At 42.5% G+C, this 24,983-nt stretch overlaps 1 protein-coding gene across 1 annotated transcript in view; it reads left to right on the forward strand.

The window, feature by feature from the left end:
• Window positions 1-24,983, forward strand: part of ELF4 (E74 like ETS transcription factor 4) — a 178,822-nt gene that overhangs the window by 90,504 nt on the left and 63,335 nt on the right. Inside the window, exons 3-4 of the mRNA XM_030210582.1 lie at window positions 11,808-11,973; window positions 18,634-18,741. Of these exons, the coding sequence (XP_030066442.1) occupies window positions 11,808-11,973; window positions 18,634-18,741 (274 nt within the window). The remainder of the gene's footprint in view (window positions 1-11,807; window positions 11,974-18,633; window positions 18,742-24,983) is intronic.

The following is a 24,983-nucleotide window of genomic DNA, read 5'->3' on the forward strand; positions in this document are numbered from 1 at the left end:
TTAACCCCTTTAAGGACTGCAGCCCTTCAGACAGCCCAAACTCCTGTCCTCCACCGGCCATTCCAACCTCTGCCATTTCGTCTTAGCTTGCTTTTCTTCAGCCAACACATAACTACTAAATGTTTTCTCTAGTTTCTTCAAAACTCAAGGACTTTAACTGGTAGTTGAGTGACGAAGAATACCAGGTGGGGAAGCATTACAATTGTTACTCTCCCTAACCAACTGAGAATCAGCCCCTCCCCTTCCATCTTGCCATCTTGTCTCATATGCTCTGCACAACTGGAAAATAATTCTTCTTCAAGAGTTGCCCTATCTCAGTAGAAATTTTACTTTACTTTATTTGAAGACACGCCTCATCAAACAGCCCAAAGTTAATTACAGTATAAAATAAACAAAATGAACATTGTGCATAATCAAAATATCAAATTACACAAGTAATAAAATATAATCATAAAACAAAATTAGAATCAATAGATCTCACCGGAGAAGCAGGGAGGACCAAGATGGCCACTCTGTAAAGATGCCGGTTTGGCTGCTGCTTACCTGCTTTGAATTTAAATATTTCTTCTTGTTTCCTTATGCTGAAAAGAAAGGGCAAAGTTTTGTCTCCTGCCCATCGAGCTAGTGCTCCTCTGATGGAGCAGGTAACAATCACCGGATACAACGTTTCCCCAAGATCAGGGTGTACCTACAGCCTTGGGCACAAGGAGAGCCAGAGCATTGGAAGTGAGATATCACTCAGCCGCTGCTCTCCCCTTGCTTCCCTATGACACAATAATAGAGGTGACTTTGGAGGGGCAAGTAACGTTAACAGGGACTGCTGTGGACAGGCCTCACTGGGAGTGCATGAAGGAATTACTTTGGTTGCCTCGGAACTGCTGACACCATCAACTTCTGCAGGGGTAGCAGAAGGTAGTCAGGGATGTCAGTATTGCTACCTCCACTGGTTAATCCACCTGAAATTACACTGGATGCTATTTGACAGGCTTTAGATACTCTGTACAAGGTGTGCTCTGGAGAGTTTCCTGCAGTTCTCAACAATTCAACTCAGTTGCAAAAGGTGGAGAATGAAGTAGCTTCCAATTCTAACAAGTTGGAAGATTCAACAGATGAAGGAAGTGCAAAGTTCTTTGTCACAGGACAAGCCGTTGATACACTGGAAGTTGGAAAAATTTGAGAATTATGTTAAACATTTGAACTCGAGACGTTTGAACTTTCCAAAATTTCTTACTTTCACTGCTTTATAGATTTCTTAGGGAGACAATTAAATGTATGAACTCTGGTCTTCCCCAATTCCAAAAGATTTATTATCTTCCTATTTCAACTCAAACACAGTAGCTCTCCAGCTGGTAGAGCACAGGATGAGATTTTCCCTGACATTCTGAATTTAACAAATATTTTAGAGAGTTCAGCAGATGAAGTCATTCCCAGAACAACTCTATTGGTTTTTTTTTGTCTTCCAATAGGATAAGGATACTTTATTTATTTATTTGTGACATTTATATCCCACATGATCCCAAACAAGTTTGAGTTCAATGTGGCTTACAATGAACAGTATAGGATACATAACAAAGAGTAATGCATAAGAAAGTAATTTGTTGTAAGAATCCAATTTTACAATACAGTATCATAAACATACTGGGATATCTACGGATGTTTAACATTTAGAAAATCTATTATGAATGAGAAATTGTACATGAAGCAAAGAGAAAGTTAATGGTAAATAGAGTAATAATCAATTCAGGTTTTGAGCTGTTTGGAGTTTTTTCAACTGGTACTCCTTACAGCTAGCATTACAATAATCGAGTTGGGATAATGTTAATGATTGTACCAATAGTCTGAATGTTTCTGATGAGAAATAGGGTCTGATCCTTTTTAGTTTCCAAAGACACCTGAAATGTTTTGTGATTACTGAGGAAAGTTGAGTATCAAATGTTAAATCTTTGTCTATAATTATACCTAGAATTTTCAGATAAAGTGTTGTCAATTGTGAAACTGTTGTAGTCATTTTGGTCAAATAGGTTGGTAATGATCATTAATTTAGTTTTTTCTTTATTTAGGGGCCCTTTTACTAAGCCGCGTAGGCGCCTGTGCGCACCCAATGTGCGCCAGCGTGGCCCGTGCAGTAATTTAATTTGGTATGTGCGTCCAGTAGGCACGCTGGAAAATTTCAAGTACGTGGCACTAACCAGGTAGTAATCGGCATTGTACATGCGCTAACGATTATCACCTGGTTAATGCGTGAGACCTTACCTCTAAGTCAATGGCTAGTGGTAAGGTCTCAGGCCCAAAATGAACACGCGCCAATTTTCATTTTGCCGCACCTCCATTTTCGGCTAAAAAAAGATAAAGGCCTTTTTTACAGGTGTGCTGAAAAATGAACCTTTGCACGTCCAATACATGCGTCTACACCAGTGCAGGCCACTTTTCGGCGCACCTTAGTAAAAGGACTCCTTAGCTTTAGTTTGGATTCTGAGGTCCAGAATTTTATCTATCCTTTAGATCTACTGAGTGTAATTTTCTAGATGGGAAGATATTGATATTTCCAGATGTTTCTAAATGGACCCAAGCCAGAAGGAAATAATTTTTACTTTTTCATCAACACGTTTTGGCTCTAGGTGCAACATTTCAATTGCGTTATCCCTGCAAATGTTTAATTTCTTTGGAAAATATTAAGCATGTGTTCTATGAGTCATCACAACTGCAGTTTTTTTTTCTGGAGGAGAAGGGTGTTCCAGTGAATAATCCTATTCGCTGCTACTCTAATGTATTAAAAAGGGTATAAGTATATTTTGGGTAAATGTGGTCTTTACATTTATGTTTTGTTTGCGTTAAACATGGCAGGCTTTCCATCATCTGGATTTTCTCATCTATGGGATATGGGCTATTCAGTAACCTCATTGGATTGTTTTCCTTTATTAATTTACTATTATATTGTGAGTTTGGAAGATGATGTACTTTTCCTTTCAAAGTTGTAATTTCTTTGATGTATTATAAAATTTTATACCAATAAAAAAATAGACCTCACTATCGGCCATTCTAAAAGAAAAAGTAAATATTATATAGAATCAAAATGCAGTCCAGATTAAACAAATAAATGAAAACAGTAATCATAAAACAAATTATAATACTATCAATAAACCTAACTGATATCAAACATTCTAAAATAAAGCCAGATCATTTATAACTAAAATATTTGTGGAAAAACCAAAGACCCCTTGGTTTTTCTACACCTACGGTGGTGTTGGTGCACACGTGTAGCATGGAATGTTACCACGATTGGGTTTCTGCCAGGTACTTGTTATCTGGCTTGGCCACTGTTGGAAACAGGATACTGGGCTAGATGGACCATTGGTCTGACCCAGTATGGCTACTCTGATGTTCTTATGTTTTGCCATACGCTGAGGCCCCCTTTTACTGCAGCAGGGAAAAAGAGAAAATGGTTGTGTGATAAGTTAAGCACTTGCCATGCAGCCATTCCATGGGGGAGCCCTTACAGCTTCCTATTTAGAAGGCAGTAAGGGTTCCTACACTAACCTGGCAATAACCAGGCAGCACGCGACACTGCCTGATTACCGCCAGGTAAGCCCCTGGAGCTAAAAATTACTTTTTTTTCAGTACTGGAAATGGCACATGGCACACACCGGAACTACCTCCGGGCTCCTGTGGTAGCCTGGTGGTAGGGCTGATTTGCTGCACGCCATTGCCACGGTAGCCCTACTGTGGCTTTGTAAAAGGGCCCCCTGGCCTTTAAAAGAATTGGTTTCTAAAAAGAATTACAATATGAATTTTTTTTTAATTCATCTGAATATTGTTACATAGTTTTGGATCTATATTAGGGCTGCAGTTCAATTAAGACTTTTAATCGCGATTGATCGTGTGATCAAAACATTTGATTGTGATTAATCACACGATTGAAGGGGTTGTATTTACTTATTTATTTCCCACCGCAGCTCTTTGTGACTCTGGGTAAATCACTTAACCCCCCATTGCCCCAGGTACAAAATAAGTACCTGTATATAATATGTAAACTGCTTTGATTGTAACCGCAGAAAGGCAGTATATCAAATCCCATCCCAATTCCCTTCCCTAAAGGACTGATAATCTCCCTCTCTCCCACCCCCATATCCAGCATCTCTCCCTTTCTCTTCATTCCCTCCCTCTCTCTCCTCTTTCCCCAGATCCATTATCTCTCTTTCTTTCCTGGGGTCCATTCTCTCTCCCCTTCCTTCCTCCCTCTCTTTGTACAGCATTTATCCTCTCCTCCACCTCCATGAGCAGTGACACAAACTTGGTGGTGAGCAGCACCCAGCTCTTCTTATAATTGCTGGAGCTCATTGCCTTGGTCATAGCTTCCATCAGTGGCCCCTCCAGTTCTTCTCATGGGTCTGCAGCTCTCTCTCCTCCCCCCACCCGGGGTTCACATCTTTCCCCCTTCTCAATCCCCTGTGCTGGTCTACCATAAAGGTGGTATTGCACATATGCTGTATGTGGGCTGCTCCGAGTTTTCCCTCTGACCCGTCCTGCCTCTTCTGAAATCACTTCTTTTTTTCTGCATGTGTGGGATGGGTCAGAGGGAAAGCTTTAGACCAGGCTGCAGGCAGCATATGTGCAACGTTGCAGCTGGCAAGGATCAACAGAAGACCACCTTCAAAGTAGACTGGCACAGGATGGGTGATGTTAAAACGCAAATGTTGAGGAAGAAGTCGGATTGCGCTGTGAACAGGGTTGGTATTGGAAGAGAGCAGAAGAGATTTTTAAAAAGACTCTTTTATTAAATTTATAACAATAATTCATAAGTATCATACTTGCTTAAGAAACACAGAGATATATAAACATAAGAAGAAACATCAAAGGGAAAAAAAACAGTCAAACCCCTTCTTAGACCATGATACAAAGAAGGGAGTGTAATTGAAAAACTTAGGAGATATATAAAGGAAATATAACTTAAAGCAAAGGTTGTAAATTGAACTACATACACACTATCTATCTAAATGCCATCAGACTGTACATTACCACTGGCCATCTTTTTAACATCCAGAAAGGCCCTGAGATGTTGAGGCTCCCAAAAAACATATCTCACCCCTAAATAATGAATTAAACATTTATAAGGATATGCTAGAAGAAATGAAGCACCCGACGTTCGGTCTCCATTCTCATTGCCAAAAATAACTTTCTCCTATCTTGAGTAGACTTTGCCACATCTGGATAGAACCAAACATTTTGCCCACAGAACAAAGCCTGAAAGTTCTGAAAATATAACCGCTGCGTATGCCTTGTAGCGCTATAGAAATGCTAAATAGTAGTAGTAGTAGTAGAATGTTTAGATCTTGTTCAAACACAAAAGTTGCCAAAAGTGTTTCTCAGTCACCTAAGCGAGAGAGGGCTCCAATATAGCCAAGCTTGCTACTCCTATAGGACTGGATATAACATCTGAGGCTGTCATAGAGGCTGGTGTGTACTGTTTCTTTTACATCTTTGAGGGGTGGGAGGGAGTCAGTGACAACTGGGGGAGTAAGGATTGGGGTTAGTCATTTTTTTTCTGCAGTGGTTATCTGGTCATTTAGTGCACGTTTTTGTGGCTTAGTTGTTATTAAAATAGGTCTAGCTCAAAACGTCTTAGTTTTTGTCCTGGATGATTTCATTTTGTTCCATTATGGTTAAAAAACATCCAGGTGTTAGGAGCACCCAAATCCCACCCTTAACACTCCCCCAACAAACACCCTTGAGATTTGGATGCACTGCATAGAAAAACGTCTGGAAAAAGGGTTTTGAAAATACCGGTTTGAACATTTTGGTGAGAAAAACATCCAAATGCTGCTTTATGCCACTTTTTAGACGTTTTTCTGTTCAAAAATGAGCCCCGATAATAACCTATGTAACTTATAAATCTATGTGCTTTGAAAATGAGCCTCAGAGATTTTTTTTAAATTTCAATATTTTTATTCAGGGTTTGTGAGGTATTAAAGCAATTTACAAGTGAACAGATGTAACATAAAAAAACAAATGCACATTTGAATGTGAGATGTAACCAATATAAAACTCACAATGCAAATGCAATATAAATAAGCATCAAGAAACTAACAGTCTAGAAAATATGAAGTAGAAAAAAGTCAAGTAATGTTAGTGGTCATGTGAAAATTCAGCTAAAGGAGCCCAGACCTTTTCATATGATTGTAATGCTCTTGAATGGTCTACCGCGTCGCTTTCATATTTAGCTGCTAAGCATAAGGAGTTTCACCACATAAGATAATCAATCTTGGACAAGTCTCTCCAACAATGGCACACTGTCTTAATAGTAACATGGAAAAGGATCCTAAGTTTCGCTTTACAACTGTCGATAGGCCAAGAAAAAGCTATCCGAGCCTAGAATTAAAATTTTAAATGGTCTATCTTGGTTATCTTCCGTTCTTTTTGTTGTTTGTTGTGGTTTTTACGGGAGACTTGGACCTTCTTTTTGTTGGTTTGTCATGGTAAGGGGATGCATGTTGTGGTGAGATGCGTAATGAGTGCAGGGATGCTAGAGTGTGAATGGAAGGTGGGGGTAAAATAAAATTCGATACGGAGTGCATTTCAGTTATGCAGCTTGTTAATGATAACTGTGTTAAAATAGATATGTGTATTTGTTCGATGTGATTTTTGTTGTAATATTTTTCTTGCAACTGCACTGTGTATTGAGAATATTAAAAAAAAAAAAAAAAAGAGAGAAAGGTTCATGACAGTCCCAAAAGTTGGGATATCATTTTCCATACAGACATCCAGTAAACCTTTAAGTGAGGACAAGCATATATAATGTGCTCAAGAGAACCAATGCTGTTTTTGTAGGACCAACATTTGTCGTCTCCATTATCTGATAGTCTGGATACTTTGTATGGTGCAGGGCCGCCGAGAGACTTGGCTGGGCCTGGGGCAAGGCTGCCCTGCCTCTGCCCCCCTGTTGCTGCCGCCCCCCCGACCGCTGCAGTCCGCGGTCTCACCTGTCTGCCTCCGTGGCTCCGGGCCCCCTGCATTCAAGGCGGCAGTTGCAGATCGCCTCTTTTCTGGCCTTCCCTCCCTGTGTCCCGCCCTCGTCTGATGTAACTTCTGGTTTCCACGAGGGCGGGACACAAAGAGGGAAGGCCGGAAGGGAGGCGATCTGTGACTGCCACTTTGAATGCAGGGGGCCCAGAACCGAGGAGGCAGGCAGGTGAGACCAGGAACTGCAGCGCCGGTGGCCTGACCCCTGCGCTGGGCCCCCCTTGGAGGCCTGGGCCCGGGGAATTTTGTCCCCTTGCCCCCCCCCCCCTCTCGGCGGCCCTGGTATGGTGTTCATAAGGCCCTGTGTATCAGAAAAAACATAGATTGAGATATAGCAGCAGAGTGGGTAGCTTTAGTTAATGCAATCCAAAAGTCCTGCCATTGTGTGGTAGATAGCTTTTTATTCAGGTCTTATTCCCTTACTGATTCAGAATCAGTGGAGCTGAGGAATTTCCATTGCTGTATAAGTTTATACCATTTAGATGCAGCACCAGGAATGTTGTCAAGCAGTGAGCATAGCTGCCAGTAACTTGGTGTATCCAAAGTAAGTTTGCTTACATTTAAGCAAGAAGAAATACAATGTTTGAGCTATAACCATTGAAAATAGTAATTGGGATTCAGCTTAAACTGTGTACAAAAAGTGTTAAAAGGAAACCAATCAGCATTATGCAAGAGTTTGTTCAAAATTCCAGCAGCTTGCCATACAGACCAATTAATACGCTGCTGGGGGGTGCTGCAGCGTGCGCCTATGGGCTCCGAGTTCGCTACGCTAACTTCGCTGGTTCGCTCCAGCTCCCTCTGCCCCGGAACAGGAAGTAACCTGTTCCGGGGCAGAGGGATGGAGCTGCAGCGAACCAGCGAAGTTAGGTTAGCGAACTCGGAGCCCACAGGCACGCGCCGCAGCACCCCCCAGCGGCGTGCACCCGGGGCGGACCGCCCCCCACCCTTGGTATGCCACTGCAGTGATAGTCTTACACTCATTTCTACCATTCAAGTAATTAGCTAATATGTGACCAGACTTATCACTTTCATATTATATTTGGCTGATTACAAAAATAGTTCTTTGCTAGCCTGTTTTCTTAAAAGAGAATAGTATTGAAAGCAAGTCTTCCTTAAAATATCAAATATTTGCATATCAGAAGAATTAGCCTGATGCAAACCTTCTAGACTTTTAATACAAGTAGCTAGGTTATGTAAATCATCATCATTCTTCTTATGTATAGATGCGGTAAAGGATATTATTGTACCTCCGATATAAGCCTTAAATGCATCTCATATCATTATCCAGGAGGAGTATTAAATTGAAAGTATTCCTTAATGGCATTAGAGACTAGTTCTTGAAAATTAGGTTGAGCAATTAAAGACACATTGAAACACCATTGAGACTGAATTGGAGGGTGGCCTGTACCATCTAAGCGCATGGTTATATGGACATGATCTGATAAGGTTATTCCCTCAATACTAGAATAAATGACATTATTTAGTAAAGAGGGAGAGACCAAGAGGGGCATAATCGAAAGGAATGGCCAAGTTTTGCTGAGGACGTCCTCGCAAAACGTCCCGATGGAGAGGCGGGGAAACCCGTATTATGGTAACTTACAGACTACTGTAGCATAATAACATAGTAAACACAGGGGCGTAGCCAGACACCCAATTTTGGGTGGGCCTGGGCCCAAGATGGGTGGACAGAAGAACTCCGCCCTGTCCCACAAGTGATTTGGTCTCTCCCTCTCTCGCCTGCATGCCATATGGTCTCTCAAACATCCCCCTCCCCCCATACCTTTTAAATAGCAGATTTTCACTGGCAGCGAGCAGCAACTAATACACACTGCTCATATTGGCCCCACAGCCTTCCCTCTGATGCAACTTCCTGTTTCTGCTTAGGCGGGAATACATTAGAGGGAAGGCTGGTATGCAGGAAGGACAGTTGTTGGGAATTTTCGGCTGGTGGGGCTTGGGGATCCCTGCCAGACACTTCATAGGTGTGCTGCTACTGTGTGGGCCTGAGCCACTGGTAACATAGTAAATGACTGCAGATAAAGTCTTGCATGGTCCATCCAGTCTGCCCAACTAGATAAACTCATAGCATATGATATGATATGATATAACATTTGCATTCTTGATCTTTGAACTGTCCTTGCCATTTTCGGGACACAGATCGTAAAAGTCTGCCCAGCACTAGCTTTAATTCCCAACTACTTGAGTTTCTGTCTAACCACAGCTAACTTTGTTTTGATTCCATTTTTTTTCTATATAGGAATTCTTTGTGTTTATACCTTGCATTCTTGATTTCCACTACCGTTTTTGTCTCCAACACCTCCCACAGGAAGGCATTTTACCTTTTCCATTAATAAGTACTTCCCAACATTACTCCTAAGTTAACCTCCCCTGCAATCTCAGTTCATGTCTTTTAATTCTACTGCTTCCCTCTCTCTGGACAAGATTTGTTTCTATATTAATAACTTAAATATTTAAACATCTGTATCATATCACCCCATCCCTCCTTTTCTCTAGGATATACATATTTAGGTCATCAGAACTCTTTTCATGTGTCTTTTGGCATAAACCCCATACCATTTTTGTTGCTTTTCTCTGAACTGCTTTAAGTCTTTCCCTTAGGGGCCCTTTTACTAAGACGCATAAATGTCTATGCGCTCCCAACGTGCGCCAAAATGGAGTCACCGCCCGACTACCGTGTGGCTCTTGCGGTAATTTCATTTTGGCGCCCGTCCGATACGTGGGTCTGAAAAATATTTTTTATTTTCGGGCGCACATAATGGACGCACACCAAGTGGCATTTAGTGCACATAGGTCATTACCGCCCGGTTATCGCGTGAGTCTTTACCACTAGGTCAATGACTGGTGGTAAGGTCTCAGACCCAAAATGGATGCACGGCAATTTTCGGCAAAAATGTAAAAAAGGCCTTTTTTAAAGGTGCGTTAAAAAATGGATCGTCGCACAACCAAAACCTGCGCCTACACTCCCGCAAACTATTTTTCAGCACGCCTTTGTAAAAGGACCCCTTAGTGAGATATGGCCTCTGAACTGCTTTAAGTCTTTCCCTTAGGGGCCCTTTTACTAAGACGTATAAACGTCTACGCGCTCCCAACGTGTGCCAAAATGGAGTCACTGCCCGACTACCATGTGGCTCTTGCGGTAATTTCATTTTGGTGCACGTCCGATACGTGGGTCTGAAAAATATTTTTTATTTTCGTGCACGCATAATGGACGCACACCAAGTGGCATTTAGTGCACATAGGTCATTACCGCCCGGTTATCGCATGAGTCTTTACCACTAGGTCAATGACTGGTGGTAAGGTCTCAGACCCAAAATGGATGCACAGCAATTTTCGGCAAAAATGTAAAAAAGGCCTTTTTTAAAGGTGCGTTAAAAAATGGATCGTCGCACAACCAAAACCTGCGCCTACACTCCTGCAAGCTATTTTTCAGCACGTCTTTGTAAAAGGACCCCTTAGTGAGATATGGCCTCCAAAACTAAACACAATGTTCCAGGTGCTCACCAATGACTTCTACAAGGGCACTAACACTTCCTTTCTTCTGCTAGTTATACCTCTCTCTATGCAGCCAAGCACACTGCTTGATACATCCACTGCCTCGTCACATTGTTTTTGCCACTTTGAGATCCTCAGACATCATCACCTCGAGGTCCTCAACTGTGCTTATCAGTCTCCAGCCTCCTATCTCATATATCTGCTTTGGATTTCTGCATCCCAAGTACATCACTGTATAGTTCTTCACATTACATTTTAACTGCCAGACCTTAACCATTCTTCTTATTTTTGGAGATCTCTTCTCACGTTTTCTACTCCCTCTGGGGTATCCACTCTGATGATAATCTTTGTGTCATCTGCAAAAAGGTAAACTTTTCCTTCTAACCCTTCTGCAGTGCTGCTCACAAATATATTAAATAGAATTGGCCCCAGTAGTGATCCCTGATGCACCCCACTACTCACCTTCCTTACCTACAAGGTTTCAACAAAGCATGGCTACAGAGACTATAGAGCTATTTGGGTTGTACATCAGGTGCCGCCACTCAGATTGCTGCAACAGCTGAGGCCAGGGAGGAGGGAGATGCTCCAGGGGTCAGGGCTGCCACAAGTGAGAGTGGTAACATAAGGGAGACACTAGTGGCATGGGAGAAAGGGGATAGAGGAGATTGAGTAAGAGACTGAAGGATGAGGCAAACCAGTATACCTAATACCCCTTCTTGTTAATGTTACGCCCTCCCTTCCCTCTCACACATATAAAAGAAATCAGTTCTGGCTATGCCACTGCATAGCAACCAGTGGTTTTCAAAGGGTGAAACATTCACTGTTTAATGCTGACTAGAGCTCTCAGTTGATAGATAACCCTCTACGCCAACATACACTGGGAATTTATCAATGGAAACTACCCTGAAAGTTCTAGTGGTACGTCAACTCTAGGCAATAAGTTCAGACAACATCAGTAGGTGTGTTTCCAAACCAGTCTGTTTTATTTACTTAGTGAAATATTTTCAAGTCCAGTCTACTGGAAACTTCACAAGAAATGCATATCCTTCTTGTGCTTTGAGACAGTAATGATAACAGTAAAACAAATTACTCCCTAGAGGTATATTTTCTGGCTGAAGCAATGCCAGCAGTTCTTGGGAAATGTGCATTGTAGGCTGAGTTCCTACTTGCATGAGCTGATTGCTTGTCTCAAATGTTTAAAACTCTCGGAAGTGAAAAGCCTTTTCTTAATTGTTTCTCTCTGGCTAATCGCAGATCTCGGTTTGATTTTCCCATAGCTTGATGACCCATCTATGTTTCCAGCCGTGATTGTGGAGGAAGTCCCAAGCACAGACCTGCTGTATTCAGGCCTGGAGTCGGATGAGGCTCCCAATGGAATAATGGCAGACAGCGATCTGGATGTAGCAGATGAAGAAATCATAGGGAGTAACGTAAGGTTATCAGGTTTGTACTGACAGTCATTTTGCAGTACTTGTTTCATGCTACTTTCCTGTCTTCTTTCTGTGGTCATGATATGCAAAATTTGGACATCAGAAAGGCTTAAAGCACTAGCATTAGCTTAATTACTCAAAGATATCAGTTTATCTTGTGGATTTGCTCATATTCCTAATACTGTTTCTGTTGACTTGACAATATAAGGGTAGTGATCACATTAATTTAAGCATTGACACTTGTGTTTAAATAAAGGTGTATATTCACTACTACTGCTCATCATTGCTGTAGTGCTACTAGATATAGGGAGGTACTTTCTCTATTCCTCAAGGATTTGCAATCTAAGCTTTTACATCTAGGGCAATGGAGGGTTAGGTAACTTGCGCAAGGTTACAAAGAGCTGCAGGGAGAATTGAACCCAGGTTGCCAGGATCAAAGCCTGCTACACTAACCATTAGGCCATGCTTCCACTTCCTGTAAACACATAGTGTGGTCAACACACCACATTGCACATTAGGCCTGCTGTTCAGCCAGCCCTTGCTCAATATTATATGGCTGTCCAGTCAAATATTTGGCCCAATACTATCTGTAGAATTTTTCAAAATACACCTGTAGTGGACCTCTAGTTGGCTAGGGCCAAGGGTCATCCCTGAGGCAGGTACCTAATTGATTTGTAGTGACTGTGGCCAAATATACTCTTCTCCCCTCTCAACTTTAACCCTAGGCACACAGATTGTAGAGAGTCCTCCCTCCAATTAGTGAGAAAACTACAGTAGATAAGAAAAGAGTTAGGCATAGAACAATAACTAGCAAAAAGGATCACTGTAGACATTCCTGGCTTTAAGATAAAAAGTCCCTTTAATGGACTATTCAATATTTAACAAGTATGCAATGTATAAAAATAATAATAGGTAAAAAGGAAAATTGTCCAAAGGATTAATGGATGATGACATTTCATCAAATAAACATTAAGGGGCTCATTTTCAAAAGAAAAGAACGTGCAAAAAGTGACACAAGGCGCAGTTCAATGTGTTTCTAACATAAAAATATTTTAAAACAATGTAATCAAATAAAAAAAAAACATTTAAGTCAAATATTCGCCAAAAGAAAAATGTTTTGAGAATGGGCTTTTTGGGGGCGTGAGATGGGAGGTCTTAGCAAAATACGCTGTGAATTAGACCTGCTTCAAAAGCAAATAGCTCAAGACCAGACTTATCTTTAGACCCATTTGTGGTTTTGCTGAGTTAGAGAGTGGAGAGGTGGAATTGTTGGTTTGTGAAAAAGAGTGGAGAGTTGCAGAGTGATTTGTATCCTTTGTTTCTTTGCCCTTATCTGAACCTTTGGACCCTCACACTTACTGCTTTGCCTCCTCTGTGTCTCACCTCCTCAAGTCCTTGCCCACATATGCCAGCCCCCCAGCCACACTTGGGTGGGTAAATTATCCCCGACACTTTTAGGAAGTTGGCACTTACTGATACCACTGCTTTCAGCCTTCAGTCCCTTCCCCGACTAGGATTTATAGTCGTTTGCAGTTTCAGCCTTTGCTCTTCTCTAAGGTTTAGGATCCAGTCTCCCCGTGATCTAGACCTTCTTCCTCAGGGCACTATATGCCTCAGAGAAGCAGCTGTAGGTCAAATTGATGTCTCTGAACAGTTCACTTTAGTTGGGAAACACTTGGCCCTGCTTATGGCTCCATGGGGCAACTGATTAATTGGCAGCCCCTGTACTGTTACTCGTCCTTACTTCCCCCTTAGTCGCTGGGTAGGGAAGCTAAGGCTGTGATGGGCTGTGTGGGGTTCCCCGCTTACCGCTCTTCTATAGCACATCCTTCTTAGCTGGACTCCCTCTAGGAGAGGAAAGACATGGCTTATCCCTTGTTTTTAAGTTTCATACTTCCTTGTAAATGCTCATAATCATATCCTATTGGATCAGACTCTCTGAATGCACCTCCTGCTGTTACACTGTGATTGGTATCTGGTTTCTGGAGCAGGGGCCAGAATGTTCTGTCTGAAACTGCAATGACAACATTCTACACACCAATAGAGAAGATATATATTAGTTGCTGACAGTGAACATATAACTTCTTTTTAAGATCAGCCCAACATTTTATGGTTTTTTTTAATGAGAAAGTAGAGAGAGAGAGGTGGAAATAAAACATGAGCATCTTTTTATGACCATGGTTCCTGTTTTCAGAATTCTTCTTTAGAGTTTATGCTTTAGCTGTTCACACTGTACTCATGCATTAGATGAAACGAGGTCCCCGTTATAGAGACCCTCTCATAGAAATGGAGATTGGTTCAATAAACAATAAACAATTTTATATACCAGAGTCCCTGATAAAATCAATCAATGTGGTTCAGAGAACAATCAGTAAAATACAATTCAAAACATATTAAAAGCACAGTAAATCATCCCTTGCCCTTCAGCTTTAACCGATCTAATCTAATCAACAGTCTATGAAAGGTTAGCAGACTGAACTCACTTCTAATTTCAAATGAAATGGGAGTTTATTACACTGTACTGGCATCATCACTGAAAATGCTCATGAATGTCACTGTTCCAATCATAACTGAAAACATGAAGGATCTACCAGTCTGTTGAAATCAGTCAATATGAACGGTTGGTACATGCACTGCTACTATCATCTTTTGATTACTGCAACCTAATATACCTGGGCTGCACAAAGACCTTACTGAAGAGACTTCAAACCATTCAAAATACAGCAATCAGACTAATCTTCAGGTTATCAAAATTCATCACTGTTCCCTTCCCCCCTACATCAAACTACACTGGCTACCCATTGAGGCGAGAGTGTTCTTCAAACTGGCATGCGTCCTCTTTAAAACACTGCAAGGATGGATCCCCAGCTATCTGCTAGCTCATTTCTGCTTTGCAACCTCAACCAAATCTAGGCGACAAGAAGCCTCCAAATTCTTCACTTTCCCCTCATCTAAGGGCAAGAAGAGACTAGCGCTCTTTAACAAATCTCTTGCCATTCAAGCAGTCAGATTTCAGAAAGACATTGCCGGAATGTATTCACCTACACAATCATATCTCATGTTCTGAAAGAAGATAAAAACTTTCTTATTTAAGAAATATGTATTATAGTTACATTTCTGACTATCTCCAAAGCAACCATTGTAATTCTCAGAGGAACGTTCTGATCTCTGTATCCCTATAAGAAGTTTGTAAACTGCTTAGAACTGAAAAGGTGTTAGTAGGATATAAGTCCAAATGTAATGTAATTTTGACTAGAGCAAAATGACTGCAAAGGTAGATACCAGTCAAGTCTCTCTCTGAAATACAAGGGATGATCCATTCTTTAAAACTAAGCACCAAAAGTTAAAATATCAGTTTCCTAACTGGGAGCCACTGCAGATCTAACAGTGCAAAATGAGACACTCTGTGCCCATGGGCTACTGCATTCTGGACCAATTGCAGTCTCCTCAACTGATTATCAGATAACCTTACATAGAGGAGATAGTAGTAGCAAGGCCTCATATAACCAGAGCCCGCATCACTGTACATAAAGTTGATTCATTCAAATATGGTCTCTATTGTCAAACACATTACGATTTAAAAAATGCTGAATGTATCACCAATGAAATCTACGACCTCATCAAAAGAGCATTATCAGTGACCACCCTCAACTCTTAAACCAAGTCTTTTAGGGAAATACCACTGTATTGACCATCAGGGCAGTAAGAACCCGCCTCTAGGGTCTGTTGGGAGTAGGGATCGGAAGGGAGCTTACTTGTGTTGGAGGAGGATTGAAACAGAAGGGGGTGAACCGCTGTAGCTTCTTTGACAGTTGGGGCAGTGCTGTGCAACTACATTACATGCACTGGCAGATAGCATGGGCACTCTTGTGCTATCTGCAGATCAGCGGCGGAATGAGAGTACCCTGGGCCCCCCCCCCCTTCCATGCTGCTGCCACCTCGCCCCCTGCCATGTTGCTGCTGCCCCCTGCTATGCTGCTGCTGTCGCCATCAGTGCCCCCACCTCCGCCGTGCTGCCTCCCTCCCACCATGTTGCCGCTGTCCCCCCTCTACCTTGAAGGGCCCTGTGGTCTAATGGCTGTGGCTTCTTCAGGGGCAGGAAATATATCCCCTCTTTCCTGCCCATCCGCTGCCTCTACTCTGCCCACGGGAGTCTCGCAGCCATTTTGTAAACACAGCGATGCAACCAGGGAGAATAGTGGTAGCAGCCACTACTACTATTTATCATTTCTATAGCGCTACAAGCCACTAGACCACCAGGGCCCGGTGGGGGCTGTAGTGTGTGGTGGCAGGCAACCAGGCAGAGCCTCTGGGCCCTCGGGAACTGCCCAGTTGCCCGAATGGTCAGTCCGCCCCTGCTGCAGATTCATGTACCTCAGTTGACTGTATGGTAAGTGTCTCAGGGGCAGCTTCTCCAAATAGGTTAGTTTTGCGCATACCATAACAGGAATGAACCTCGCTCCTAAGCTAGGGCTTGTGGAGTATGATCTCAGTTTCTCAAATTTACTGCTAGCGCTCACTGTAGTATTTGCATTGTGCCAAAGAGAGCTTCTTTCTCAAATTCATAAGATGTATGAACTCTTAATTGTTATTCTCCTTGACTAGAGGACTTCTTTATTATGCCATCCGCGATGAACCTTTTGGATAATTGCGGAATAGAACTGAAATAGAATAAAATAACATGCATACGCAACTTATCTGACTGCGCTTGGAAGTTCCTTTTGATCAGACCTCCTGTGTGGTAGATGCAGGGCAGATGCTGGGCATGCCCCCTGCTTTTATTGCTCGGGATTTATTGCTCGGGATTTCCACTTATTGCGCCTTAACATTTGTAGTTGAGGTATGGTAAATTCAAGAACTTATGGCACCTTAGTAAAAAAAAAAAAGCCCAAGTTGCTGCAAATCGTGCCAGCAGGCCAATACCATATGTAAAGAGAATTTGGAAGAGGAACAGGAGAATTCAGTATAGGCTGTAAAATACAGCCGAGCTTAATTTCAGTGAGAATTGATGTAAATATGGCTCACTTAAGATGCTCTATACATCGTTAGAACTCCTGCCATTATTCCCCTCCCTTTTCTCCATTTATTTTAATTCATCAAACTTGATCCACAATGGTCTAAAAAGCATTATATCGCAATGTCCATAAACTTTAAAAACAATCATACCAAGTCCAAAAAGTTTTTTTATATATGTGAACCAGCACCAGAATTTCAAAAAGAAGCAGTAGAAGCAAAATTAAATCTCAATCTGCCAATACTTGAAATTTTCAACATTTTTTTCATAAGCTGCTCCAAGACGTCCAACAGAGCACTGCATTTCAGAACTCCTTCGTCAGGGACCCCAGTGCTATGTTTTCAAAAATTAACAACGGACTCTTTCAAAATGGTGGCACTCAGGTGCTGCCTGTTGCATCCTAGGCTGTAGCTATGTCTGTAATTAGGAAGGAACCCAGTATTCAATAGATATAATAAGATAGTTTATTACAATCTTACCAATAGCAGTATAAGCAAATCAGACAGTCACATGGTGGAACAGCATTACATGACACGTCCTCTCTCTCTCTGGCCATTTGGAGTCTTCTCTTGTAGCCTTCCTTCTCCCTTCTCCTTCACTCACTGATCTACTACCCCTAAGACTGCTGCTTATATACAATTTTAAACCCTATTCATTCCAATGGACCCTAGCTTGCTCACCAGAGATCTTGGTTCTTATCAGTTGATCAGAATGACTTCATATGTTCCCAAACCTTCCTCTAGCCTCCCTTTGGATGTTCTCACCCGGGGTGCAGCTGACCCAGTACTATCTCTACATAACCATAGCAACTCTTGCTCATGACGTCTTGCAGGTGCCAGTCCCAGAGCAAATGCCACCTCCCTTGCCAGTTCTCAATTACCTCATTTCAGCATTTGCTGAAGTGAAATGTAACTGTGTCAAAGGTGATCTCTGATTCTTACAAGCCTAGCTCTCTGGGAACTCATTTCAGTTTGAGCTGCAGTGAGATTGTATCAGCGATGATTTTGATTTTAAGAAGCCTAGCTCTTAGCCTGGGCCATTGGCCTGTATTTTACTGAAAGCAAGGGCTAGCATAACTCTTCACTCTGTAGATGCCCATAGGAATATTATGGGTAGACACACAGTTAGCGCACGATAAAAACACTAGTGCACCTTTGTAAAAGACTCCTTCAGTTCAATAGTGTATCTTAAAATGTATTTAATGTGTTCTAAATTGATTTAATTTGGGTTAACCTATGAATTGATTTATTTTAAGTCAATTAGTATATGTTTTATTTTATTAAAATGAATGTGTGAAAGGGACCAAAAAAGTCTGAATATTAGGAAAAGGGCCAGCTGAACTGAAAAGTTTTACCCTGGCAACATCCCTACACAAGGATGAAATAGTGTTCTTCTTATGGGTGTTTTCATTGCCTCATTGACAAAACTGCACCACCAAACACCAGTCCCTAATATCCAAACATAACTGATTCATACTGATGATGACATTTGGCAGTGCAGAAAAACAAACTGTGATGTCATTACCCCTGTGACAGCTTGTTCCATTATGATACTGTGGTAGTTTGATTGTGAATGACTCTAAATCTGGAGAACTTTAAGAGTTATTATTGAAAGTAAAGAAATAAGCTCAGAACTGATACAGTTTTGCTTCCCGTGTAGTTGAAACCAGCAGCCATGGGTCAGATGAAGCGATGGAAAACACTAAGGCTGCAAAAACACTTCTCAACATGGAATCCCCAAACAACATTCTGGATGAGAAGCGCATGTGTGAGTCCTTTATTTGCATGTTTAAGTCTCTGCATCTTATTTCTCATTCTATTATGATGATTGAATAGTCCCAGATCCTAATAAACAGGACCAACCAGTCTGGATCTTATTCAGTCACATTTCTTAAGACATGGAAGACTATAACTAGCCAAATATTGAACAGGTTCCTTTACTGTGTCTAGGCAGTTATTATTTGTTCTTGGTTCAGTACCCTCTAATCATTTGGAAATTTGGTGCCTATGAGCCCGAGGCCCTAATTTGAGAAGATCTATTCATGTTTTGGATGTCTGAAAACCAGCATTTAGACATCCATATTGCATGGATGTTCAAATCTTGATTTTATAAAGCCAGGATATGGACGTCTAAAACTGTAGTATGTTGTTATGGCAAGGGGACACGGTCTGGGAGTGTTTTGGGGCCGGACTAGGGAGCAGTAGCATATCAGACCTGACATTTTAGGTGGGCCCAGAGCTAATATGGGTGGGCACTAGCTATATAGGTATGAGCAGTGTTTCTTGGGATACTATAAAATAATGCCTTAGAATGCACTTGATGATGGATTTCTAAGTAGTCTGCCCAACAGCTGCCCTGCAACAACATAAACCACATACATACTTAATGGAAAAACTGATATTTTTAAATATGATTACATTATCCCATATCTTAGGCTTGACCATAGGTCTACTATAATGGCAAACATCTCACCATGCATAACAGGATCCTGCAATATACTTACAGCAATGGCATATATTCTTCAAACGTTGCTTTGTAACAAATGTAAATGCGTGATTAAGCTGTATTTATAAATCAGGTAAATACTGTCGGCATCAAGATTTTTTCCCACCTACTTTGAAATCGGTAGCATATAAAACATAGCTAGAATGTTTCCTCTTACAGCTTTCCATACAAAAAATATATTCAAATTCTGGTATCACCTCAGTAACAGCAACACAAAATCCCTTCACTGCCAAGTACTTTGTGAAATAACACTAAATCCTGCAAAGAAGTTTCTTAGAGCCTATGTTGCAAACCTTAACACCAATTCTGAACACAAATATCAATAACAGTACCTTTAAAAAGGCAGTAGTGAATATACACAACAGCAACACATATCCCATTGGAAAAGCCAGACGTCAGACTCATAGATCCTCACACAAACCACATGCCAGCAGAATCTCTCACCTCAGTCACATGCAGAACACAGACCGACCCTCATCAATTACAAAATAAAGGACCAAAAATTAGAAATTGTCCTGAAACCTGGCATCAACCCTCCCACCCCCATCTATCCCCATAGCCTGTCATCAGTCCTCCCTCCCCTATGTATCCCCATAGTCTGGCATCAGCCCCCCCCTCCCCCATCTATCCCCATAGCCTGGCATTAGTCCTTCCCTTCCCTTCCTTTCCCCATAGCCCAGCATCAGCTCTTCCCTTTCCTACCCCCACCCATCCTTGTAGCACACCATCAGCCATTTCCTTCCTTTCGCTGTAGTCTAGCATGAGCCCTTCCCTTGTCTACCCTCAGATCCATCCCCATAGCCCAGCATCAGCCCTTCCCTTCCTTTCCCCATAGTCCATCATCAGCCCTTCCTTTCCCTACCCCCAACTATCCCCGTAGCCCAGCACCAGTCCTTCCCTTCCTTTTCCAATAGCCCAGCATCAGCCCTTCTCTTCCTTTCCCCCATCTATCACCGTAGCCTGGCATCAGCCCTTCCCTTCCCTACAACCCATCCATCTTTGTAGCCCATCATTTCCCTACCCCCCCCCCCCCACTATCCCCTTAACCCAGCACCAGTCCTTCCCTTCCCTTCCCCATAGCCCAGCATGAGCCCCTCCCTACCCCCATCTATCCCTGTAGCTCAGCATCAGCCCTTCCCTTCCCCACCATCCATCCTGTAGCTAGACATCAGCCCTACCCTACCCCTCTGTGTAGTCTAGCATTAGCCCTTTCTTACCCCCTACCCATCCCCCATAGTCTGGCATATCCCCTTCCCTTCCCAATCCCTACTATCCTGAAGCACACCAGCATTAATTATAAAACATTTTGTTTTTTTTAATGTCCTGGGCACTGCAGAGCTCACCCCCACCCAGAAACCCACCTACATTAAATATAAAACTTTTTTTTTTTATTTTAACCTGGGCACTGCAGAGAACATCCCCCCTAAAAACCCACCAACATGAAATCTACAACCATTTTTTTTTTTAATTTTAACCTGGGCTCTGAGCCCACCCCCACCCAGAAACTCTCCAACATTAAACGTATTAAAAAGCATGTGTTTTACCTGGGCTCTGTTTCCCAAAAGAAGGTATGCACAGTGCACACTTACACACTATGCAGTCAGCGTGCACATAGTGGCAGGTGGAGAGCACTTCAGACTGTACTCAGTGTGCTGACTCCTCCTGTGCTTGTTTGTAGCTGTGGGGGAGTGCTGAGGCCTAGGGCTGAGCTGAAGGCTGATCACTGAGAGCCCAATAACTTCTCCAGTGGACTGAGCCAAGTCCAGCAGGCCAGGAACAGTACTGTAAGGGTCCTAGGGGAGCTAGCTCAGTGCCAGCACAGTGGAGGAGAGGAGACCTAGCCGACCGTGGTAGATTTTTCCATGGGGCATGCATGCCACAGATACACTGCAGGGGAGGGGGCAGGGCAGGCGCCACGTGAGATGGTAAAAGCAGAGCACTGCGGTAGCAGCAGTCAGCAGCACTAGAGCAGCCACGGTGCGGCGATGAGGTAAATTGTCCGCGACGGCATAGCTACCCTCAGAGCAGGCTCTCCCGTCGGCGTCAAGACTAAAAAACTAAAGTCCTGACTTACTGCTCGACTTCCCAGACAGGTGGACCCGAACACTGTGACTGCACTGCATTATTTAGGCAGCTGCTGTGTTTGCTGCTGGCTGCCTTTCAATGCACGTGGCTGAGCCACGGCCGAACTGACAGACTGTGCAGCGAGCTGCCTGCAGCCTACTTGGGTGGGCCTGAGTGCAGGCCAACCTGCAGTTATGCCCCCACTAGGGGGCATAGCATGTGGAGGTTACAGAAAGGTGCTCTGATTAAGCAACTGTCCACTGAAGTCACCTCCTTAATCCTCCAGTGGTTGCTGCCCCCTCCCTCCCCCAAATGTAAAACTAGCAAGGGATACCTGGCTCTATGGATGTTCACTGTATTAAAATCTTTTAAAAATTAACTTCTTAATAGACCTCCATGAAAGTTGATGAACAATCTAATGGTTAGTGCAGTGGTCTGGGAACCAGGGGACCCATTTTCAAATCTCATTTCAGCTGTTTGTTTGTTTTTTCTTTTAAATTGTGAGCCCTCCAGGGACAGAAAAAGGACTTACTGTACCTGAATGTATAAGAAATTTTTACACTGGAGGCTATTGAAGTAGTGTACCAGCACATGGATGTCCATTTCTCATATATTTTAGAATAGGCTGTATTTTGGCAGATTTTGTTCTAAAATACGTGAAAAATGGACGTCCATAGGTGACTACAGACTTGGACATCCATATTCTATTTATTTATTTATTTAGATTTTGCTCACACCTTTTTCAGTAGTAGCTCAAGGTGAGTTACATTCAGGTACTCTGGATATTTCTATGTTGGATGCCCTTTCTAAAATGCCGTTCCAAGTGTCCTGGATCTTCTGGGAAATTTCAAGGCTGTTTGCCTTCTCCTTGCAGTCTGGATTCTTCTGCCCGAGGCCATGAGCATTGAAAGCTATGTATCTTTCCCCTGCTGCTTTTCTGTTACATCCTACTGATCCCCAATGACAGTACAAGTGTGCAAAGAATAGCAGACTGCTCATAGTAATATCAATTACAAGGTAGAGACATTGCCAGAGACCATTCTCAGGTTCTTGTGATTGCTTTGTCTTCAAGAGTATATTCTGCCTACTTTAACAGAAGAGCCTGAGAAACAGGAAGCTACGGTTGCAAAGCTATGGGTGTGTCTTTTGCTATGTCCTCACATTGTCACCACTGTTAGTACTGCCGAAGGATGTGGTTTAACATAGTGGGTTCTGAAGAGGTTGGGGAGGGGATTTAGTTTGGTTAAATGTTTGGTTTTCCCCTCTGCAAGGTATGCTGAAGGATAGAGGGCACTTACAGAAGACTACCCTCATATCCATAGCTTCACCAATCCACCACACCTACCCAATTAGTTACAAAAGCCCACCTCAATACCTACCCTTCACTACATCCCTTTGTTCTTCCCTTACTCAATCTCTGCACCTTACTAATTCTATCTGACATCCTGGAATGTTAATGTCATAACAAAACTATGTAAGCCACATTGAGTCTGTAAATAGGTGGGAAAATGTGGGATACAAATGCAATAAATAATAAATAATAATAATACTTTAATTGCTAACTGAAGACTAGATTGATTGATGGAGGTCTTTTCTCCCCCCCCTTTTAAGTTATTTTAATGTATTGTACGCTGCTTAGACGTGATTCCAAATTAGGCAGTATAGCAAATTGTTTATAAGCAATACACAATAGGTTCCTGAAAGAAAAGTTCATAAAAAGCTATTAGCCAGGTAGACTTGGGAAAGCCATTACATATACCTTGAAATGATCTCTGAGAATCTACTTTTTGGGGTCTTCAGGGTACTTTTAACCCGAGCCAACCATTGTTGGAAATAGGATGTTGGGTTCAATGGACCTTGGTCTGACTCGAAATGGATCATCTTATGTTCTTATAGCCTGCCCGTCTTTCTGCTCTTGCCAGGAAGCGAGGGGACCTAGGAAGACAGAAAAGGGGGTAGAGGTGAAAGATTGAGAAAGACTGAGAAGCAGGTAAAGAAATCTGAAAGGGAAAGAAGGATGAGAGAACATGGGAGAGTGAGTATTGGAGATGAAAGCTAAAAGGGATAGTGGAAAAAAGGATAGTAATAGAAAAGGGACCCAACAGAGAGTGAAAAGTGCAGGAGGACAACAGAAGAGAGAAGATGAGAGGACAGACAGAGAGGGAAAAACAAAGTGAGACCAACAGAGAGGGAGATGTAGAGGCAAGTAACATCGAAGGAAAGAGAAGAGTGATAGCGCACAACAGGAACAAGAGAGATATTGTAGTTAATTAAACTTTTATAGTACCATCACAGAATTAGATCTGTAAGAGCCTACCTTTCAGTTCCATTGCTTAAATAGCTACTTCTTTTGTTGGTTATTTCCAGGGGCGTATCTGCGTGGGGCCACAGGGGCCTGGGCCCCCGCAGATTTCGCCCTGGACCCCCCTACCGCCGCCAACCCTCCCCCGCCGTTGCTGTCGCCTACCTTCGCTGGCGGGGGACACCAACCCCCGCCAGCCGAGGTCCGCTTCCTCCTGCCACTGCCGGCTGCCTTTAAAAGAATTCCTTCAGCTGGCGGGGGACCCCCAACCCCCGCCAGCCAAGCCGAGATCCTTTCATTTCTTCCACTGCAGTCTGCAAAGCTGGCGCCGAATGTTTCTTCTACGTCTGACGTGCTTTCGCTCCCCCCGCGCCATCAACCTGGCTCTGCTTCTGCTCCTTAGGCTTCTCTTCTTTCTATTCCACTTAAGAACATAACATAAGAACACAAGTGTTGCCATACTGGGACAGACTGAAGGTCCATCAAGCCCAGAATCCAGTTTCCAACAGCGGCCAATCCAGGTTACAAGTGTCAAGATCTCAAAGCAGTACAATACATTTTATGCTGCTTGTCCTAGAAATAAGTGTGGGATTTTCCCCAAGAATTCCGAGATGTGTTTTGTGTCCTGCAGAATTTTTAGTCTATTCGATTCAAGTCCCTCCTAAATATATAATTCTACCCTCCACCAATTCGACCTAGCCGATCACTGCGATATAATTTGTATCCTGGTATAATAGTGTCTATCCACCTTCCACCAGGTCTCAGATATGCCTATTATGTCTATTTTTTCATTTAGTGCAATATATTCTAACTCTCACATCTTTATTTCTTAGTCTTCTGGCATTTGCATATAGACATTTCAAACTATGAGCCCTGTTTACTAAGGCACGTTAGCGTTTTTAACGTGCCTACAATTAGTGTATGCACTAACCGTGAAGGCGCCTATAGGGATATTGTAGGCGTGTACACAGTTAATGAATGTACATGGTTAACGCATGTGAAAAATGCTAACGCGCCTCTAATGTGACTTAGTAAACAGGGTCCTATGTTTGTTGTTCCTATTTACATCTTGCTCAGCAGTTGACAGTGATAATTTGCAATCTTGAAAATCTGTCTGCTTTTTATTTAAGGATACTTG

The sequence above is a fragment of the Microcaecilia unicolor genome, chromosome 7, assembly GCF_901765095.1.
Source record: "Microcaecilia unicolor chromosome 7, aMicUni1.1, whole genome shotgun sequence".
Lineage (NCBI taxonomy): Eukaryota > Metazoa > Chordata > Amphibia > Gymnophiona > Siphonopidae > Microcaecilia > Microcaecilia unicolor.